The following is a 7,151-nucleotide window of genomic DNA, read 5'->3' on the forward strand; positions in this document are numbered from 1 at the left end:
GTTTTTGATCTTAGCCATTCTGACTGGTGTGAGGTGAAATCTAAGGGTTGTTTTGATTTGCATTTCCCTTGTGACTAATGATGTTGAGCATTTCTTTCGGTGTTTCTCAGCCATTCGGCATTCCTCAGCTGTGAATTCTTTGTTTAGCTCTGAGCCCCATTTTTTAAATAGTGTTATTTGTCTCCCTGAGGTCTAACTTCTTGAGTTCTTTGTATATTTTGGATATAAGCCCTCTATCTGTTGTAGGATTGGTAAAGATCTTTACCCAATCTGTTGGTTGTTGTTTGGACCACACCTTCTGCTGGCAGCTCATATCAAGGACATGGAAGAAGGAAGTTTGCTATATTAATTTGCCTACTTCTTCAGGATTCCTGCATGTACTGAAGAGCAGCTGAAATATCCAGCCTTATGGGGTCCAGGAGTTGCCCCATAAACCACACAAACTCTGACCTCACTTAGAGAGGGATGGTTTTTTGAATGCCCACCCTAAGACTGATCATCAGAGACGTAGCTGAGAATTTGTCAGGCTACGACCCTGGACATTTTTCTATGTCAGTTTATAAAGCCTAAATCTGTGAGCTCATAGGCAGGTGCTGGAAGGGCTGTCTGGTTGTCAGCCCTGACTCAAGCCATTTTAGACAACAAAGGTTCATACTGACTTTTTATCTGTTTAAAGATTTATTTATTTATATATAAGTACACTGTAGCTGTCTGCAGACACACCAGAAGAGGGCATCAGGTCTCATTACAGATGGTTGTGAGCCACCATGTGGTTGCTGGGATTTGAACTCAGGACCTCTGGAAGAGAAGTCAGTGCTCTTAACCATGGAGTCATGTCTGCAGCCCTCATATGGACCTTTAATTTTATTGGTCCTACATGAAGCTTATAATTATGAAATTTAAGATTAAGAATATTAATAAAAAATAATGCTTATGCCAATATTACTCTGGGACTGGTATGCCAACTCCATTCAGGCTGTGTAAGGTCATCTCTTTTCCTTTTTAATTTTATAATTTGTCATTTCAGGGTATGGTGAACTCTTTCAACAAACGCTTGTCCTTGTGGATGGTATTCTATACCAGTAATATGTACAATATGATATCATTGACAAAATGGTTTTTATTTTTGCTCTGATTGGTATTTTATTTCTCCTTTACAAATTCCACATAATAGAAAAAGGCTTTTTGATAACATTGTTAACTTTGCTGGAAATGATCATATAATCATTTGAAACAGCACAAATGTGCACATACAGGACTGAGGTTTCTGCAGCCTGTAAATACCTCTGTGGGTTTAACCAGGAAAAAAAGCAATTAACTGACAATTCAACTGTAACTCTTAGAAAAACACCGGTTTCCTTACCAAGCACGAGTGTCCTGTACAGGGACCTATCATCCCAGATGGCAATGAGTTCAAGCCTAGGGCAGCCAGGAACAGCTCCCCACACCAGCTCAGAAGACCCTCCCCACCTAGCACTTCTTCCAAGTGCTCCTTAACCTCATCACAGGTGACAGCAGTCGCCCCAAGGGAGGACAGAGCAGCAGACACAGTGGTGGTGGTTCCCGAGTGTTGTGTGCGGCATTTCACATCCAGCGTCTCAGGAACGTGTCCATGCAAGCATGCGTACCATTCTTTAGACTGCTCCCCTCATTTCTCGAGTGAGGGGACCAGGCCTTCCTAATTCACTTTAGGTGCCTGGAATAACAAAGTATTTCACCAGAAGGGGTGTAAGCAGTGCTATCTGATAAGAATACGAAGAAGGAAAAAGCAGATATCTTAAAGAAAACGTGTGTTCTACTCACACTAAAATATCAGACCAATGCACAATATACTGCAAAACTGTAACACAATATGGCCAAACACAATGTTCAAATATTGAACTGTTCAAGCATGTGAAGATCATCTTCTGAAAGACAAACTGGGTTCTTATTTTGTAGCTACCTTTGTGTAACTTCAACTGCTGTCCCTCAACAAGGTCTGACACTGTCTTGGTACTTGTTAGGAAGTTAGATGAGACAATTTAAGCTCAACAGTCAACTCCCGGGATCTCCCAGCGCTCATTTTCAGCATTAGTCCGAGGACTGGGCATCATCTTCATCCCTCACTTCTCGGTATCTCCCTGAAGACTCCCCTTCTGGATTGTAGCTCTGCATTGTAATATTCAGTCTCTCAGCTAGTTTCTGTGCTGCGAGCTTTGCCCGCATCTTCTCATAATTCTGCTTCTGCTCTTTCTGCAGAGCCAGTGACTCTTCTATGGAGAGCAGCTGTGCAGGCAGGGGGTGGAGCAGAAGAAGGCGAGCTGTTGTGACATCATCAAGATGCTGCCTAGCCCTGTGTCTCTGCTCTTCTGAGGAAGCAGGAGACTGAGCCCTCTGACAATGACTTGTTGAGTCACTCTGTTGTGTGGGTAACACATTTGTCTTAAACTTATGAGGAGGGGGCACTGGGCTTCTAGCTCGCATTTCTAGCACTGTCATGTAATGAGGCTTCTTAGGAGTCTCACTCTGCAGTTCTGGAAAGTTCTCAGTGCTGGTGTTTTCTTCTGAGGGTTCAGTCTGGTCTGCAGTTGTGATCTTTTGCAATTTAGTGATAAACAGACTGTCGACGCTGCTGGAAACCTCTTCCGCTTGACTTGAATGCTGGGGGAGATGTTCATTAACTTCAGATGGGGGAGCCTGGGCTGTGATGCGGACAGATGGGCTGGTACTCACTGTGCAGCCAGTCTCCAAAGTCTCTTCATTGCCTTTGTGAGTGAGCTGTGTAGGTCCCTGAGTTTCTGAGGTTGTTTTAGATGATTCAATGTCTACTGACGAACATTCAGGAACTAATGATGAAGTATCAAGCATCAGGTCAGAATTCTGGGCCTTGTCTATGTCGGTATCAACTCTTGTGGTTGCTTTATGCCTTAGCTTACAGTCAACACTGACAGGATGAAGTAGTTCAGTTCTCCCTCTGACCTCTTCACTTTCTGAAATGGCAGCTCTCAGTTTGGCAGTGGTGTCTGAGATCTTTTTACCTTTGTAGGGCAATTTGCAAATGAATTTTTCTTTGCGCAAAAGTCTCTCCTGACGCCTCAACCTCTCCCGCAGCTCCACCAAACTCTGCCGCCCCACGTCCTCAGGAACTGGGGGCTCGAAGCCTCTGGGCAGGGAGCACATTGTGCATGGGCTGAGGCTGGCCCCGCAGGCAGGGTTCCCCAGCAAGGCCCATGGAGGTTGCAGGCTCCAGGGCAGCAACTCTGGAGCACGTGCAGGAGTCGCCATTTTCCCGGAAGAGCCGACAAAATTGTTTAAATTGATAAGAAATATATGTTGGTCCATAATCAGTTTTAATTTTAGAAGGCGGTCCCATAACAGCAGAAGTTTCCAATAGATGCTGTATAACATGAGCAGTGCGTACTCCTGGCAATGGTGTAGCCCATACAAATTTTGAAAAATTATCTATGTTTACATGTATATATGAAAGGCGACCAAACTCAGAAATATGGGTTCCATCCATCTGCCACGATGTATTAGGTTGCATCCTTCTGGGATTAATTTCAGATGGAATACATTTTATAAGTGAAGGCTCACAAATACCACAATTAGCAATAATTTGTTTGGCTTCAGAATAGGGAACCTTATATTTAATATGCAAATATCCTGCATTGGCATGATTATGACTGTTTTCTTCTGGGGTAGCAAATGCCACTAATTGATCTACCATATGATTGCCAGTGTTAAAGATCCTGGCAATCTTGAATGTGATCTAATATGTGTAATAAATATTCTAGAGTTTCAGAATAACAATAGTCCTTTAATATGTGAGAATAACATTTAATATAGGCTTAGATGTAGAAACAACAGCAGTTGCAATATTCTGTACTACTCCTACAACATAAGCGGACTCAGCTATAATATTTTTACATCATGAGTAAAATCTGGCAATACATTAATTACTGCTAATATTTCATTTTGTTGTACTGACCCAAAAGAAGATTCTTGTCCCCAAAATTTATCTTTGGTCCAATAAGCCATCTGTATTAGATCTTTGGTCTTGGAGCCATCTGTAAACACAGTAAAGGCAGATGGTAATGGGTCAACAGAAATTAGTGTATTTATCACATTTTTTTTTTGTTTTCTTAAGCAATCCCAGAATTTACTATGGGGAAAATGAAATTCAGTATTTCTAGTGTAAGAAATCATGGCTAATTGAAAAACTTCAGACGTCTGCATTAAATATTCCACTTTATTTTTGCTTAATGAGAAAACAAAATCAGCACAATCATATCCCCACAGTGTAACAGGTCTTTGTATGCCTTGCTGAATAATTAAAGAAATTTGTTCCTCATATGTTGTTAATGTTTTGTTAAAGTTAAATTTAATATATATCCATTCTAAAGGCAACTCATCTTGAGCTAAAGTGCCTATAGGATATTCAAGAGTATTTCAATGTATAATTTAATAACTCTATCTGGATCAATATATGCCAAAAATGCATCTTTCCATTTTCAGAGAAGATATACTTACATGCCTTCATATAAGCATTAATATCCCCAGTCTCCTTTATAGGTAATTATGCTCTCCTATACTCTTCATTAGCATTTTCAAAAGCAAGCATTTGCAGCAGTTGTCCTCCAGCTTCCTCTCCTACCATCGTTCTTTCCAATGTTAATTTTAATATACATAAAAACTTAATATATGGTTCATAGAAAGTTACTGCCTTTTTCAACCAACCACTATCATCCTTTATAATAAGTTGGTTGGGCCACACCTTGAACCGATGATAGACATTGTCCCAGGATAGACATTCTTTATCAGCAGGTCTCAGGGTAGAACTGGATATGTGACCCTGTGCTATAGCACTGTCCAGAGTGGTAAATGCAGCTTCTGAAGAGGAATGCAGGCCTGGCCTCTAGACCTCCACCTTCCAGGCCTGTCTGGAGAGCCTGATGCCCTGGCAAAAGAGATTCCTTCTCTCCAGAGGAGCACTGCAGTCAAATGACATCTCAGTGATGAAAACTATCAGTCCCCAAAGGCATGCCACTGAGCAGAGATAGCCTCAGTCATGCACCTCTGCCCATCCCCAGTCCCTCGTTTCAATAACTCAACCCTTTCATGAACTAGATGGCAATACTTGAGGCAGGATGATCAGTAGTTTACTGGCCAATCTGGGCTCTATGAGACGCTCTCCCTGAAATCAGAGCCAGCAGGAAATTCAGTATGAAAGCTCTTTGTAGACAAGCTCAACAACCCGGTTCAGAGCCTGGGACCCCATGCGGTAGGATAAAGTGACTCCCATGCTTTCTGCTCTACCTTCAACACTCATGCTTTGGAATGCACACCCCTACAATGAGATCAATACACATGGAATAAAAATTAAACATAAAAATTAATGAAGACAATGCAGACAATGTTTTAAAGGATCCTGGGAGTCCTCACTCTGCACTTCCCTTTCCTTTGCCTTGGGAACATCACCTGCACCAGACGCTGAGACTTCCTGCAAGAGAGAGAGGAGAGATGCACTGTTCATTCCACTGGAGCTGTGCAAAGACCAGAGCCACCTGTCTTTTCCTGATAGTGGGAGCTGGGCCCAAGTGTGGGCTGCTCCTACTAGAGGAACCACAAGAAGAGGACCACCTTCCTCAAACCTTCCTGGAAGTCAGAGTACGGGCTATGGACTTCCCTCAATCCTCAGAGGACTCTCTTTCAGCGATGGCTCAGAGCCTCTTAGGACAGAGAGGGACCAGAGCTTCTCCCCAAAGCAAGATCCCTGTCTTATCTGACAGGTATGTGGGCTTAGGGATGGGACAGAGGATGTGACAAGGTTACATGTAGCATAGGGGCTAGGTTAATAAAGAAGTCAAAGAGAAAAGAAACCTGGAAGATTCCTCATCTGTTCTTTTTTGCTCTATTCGTAGGGATGAGGTGGCAGTGTGGGGTAGAGGACTAGGACACAGCACAGCCTTCTCTGCTCATGGTTAGCTTTCTAGGCTGCCTGGTCACTGTGACCAGCATCTTTTCAACTGTGCCATTCTACTACCAAGGCTGACACAACTGGTGGACCATGTAGCAATAGGACTGTACTGACTTAGCGACATTTGGAATCACACAATGATCATGTGTCACAGATGGGTTTCTTTTTTTAGAAAAGGATTAAAACAAAAACTATTTATTTTGTCCATATGAGTGAGTACACTGTCCCTGTTTTCAGACACAACAGTAGAGGGTAGTAGATGAGATTAGAAATGGTTATAAGACACAGTGTGGTTGCTGGGGATTGAACTCAGATCCTCTGGAAGAGCAGTCAGTGGTCTTAACCACTGAGCCATCCCTCCAGCCCCAGTATATTGTATTTTCAATATTTTTTGTTTTATTTCTTTTCTCACCTATGTCTGTATGGTGTTTCTGTGAGTACAGGTACTGATGTGCCTGTGTAAAGGTCAGGGACAACCTGAGCACAGGTCCTCACCTTCTACCTATCGTCCATGGCTGTGTATGCTAGGCTAGCCCTTCCCCTAATCCTAGAGACTGTCCACTTTAGGCTCCTATCTCCCTGTGGGAAGGGCTGGATGACAGACTCTACTGCATCCAGGTTCATGTGGCTTCTAGGGACCTAAACTGTTGTTGGGCTTGTTCAGATGAAAATAAACACCATTTCACAGCCCTGGCTGGGCCAGGCAGCGCACAGGTCTTTGCTGCTCTTGCAGAAGACTTGAGTTCAGTCTCCAGCACCAGGGTCAGGTGGCTCACAACCACCTGAGACTCCAGGTCCAGGGACTTCCAAGCTCTTCTGGATCAACCTACATGGCAAAAGCAGGGCTGGGAGCTGGAGGCTTCTGGTGTTGGCTTCTCCCTGCAGTAGGGGGCAAATCATGGGAATGTGAGGTAACAAGGAACCCTGTAATTCTACAAAGTGCAGAAGCTCCTGATGTCCCTCATGGTGCCCCAGAGCCTGCTCACCACACATGGAGGCTTCAGTAACATGGCCTTGTCCTGACCTGTGTGCACTCTGCATCCTCACTCTCTACCCCCTGCTTTTCGGCGTTGGAAGTCTCAGGTGTAGGAGGCGCCTACCATAGGCCTCTTCCCTTAGCATTTCAGCATTTTACCCACTTGACCTTCACCAGGCATCCTTTGCTGTACACAGATATATCAGCCTGTGACCCTCA

General features: G+C 43.6%; 1 protein-coding gene across 1 annotated transcript; it reads right to left on the minus strand.

Annotated features, from left to right (window-relative positions):
- Positions 1-2,070: 2,070 nt before the first annotated feature.
- Positions 2,071-3,159, minus strand: LOC134483230 (DNA-directed RNA polymerase II subunit GRINL1A-like). The gene has a single exon (XM_063278511.1). The coding sequence runs from the start codon at positions 3,157-3,159 to the stop codon at positions 2,071-2,073; it is 1,089 nt and encodes a 362-aa protein (XP_063134581.1).
- Between the last annotated feature and the right edge of the window lie 3,992 nt (positions 3,160-7,151).

The sequence above is a fragment of the Rattus norvegicus genome, chromosome 19 (assembly GCF_036323735.1).
Source record: "Rattus norvegicus strain BN/NHsdMcwi chromosome 19, GRCr8, whole genome shotgun sequence".
Lineage (NCBI taxonomy): Eukaryota > Metazoa > Chordata > Mammalia > Rodentia > Muridae > Rattus > Rattus norvegicus.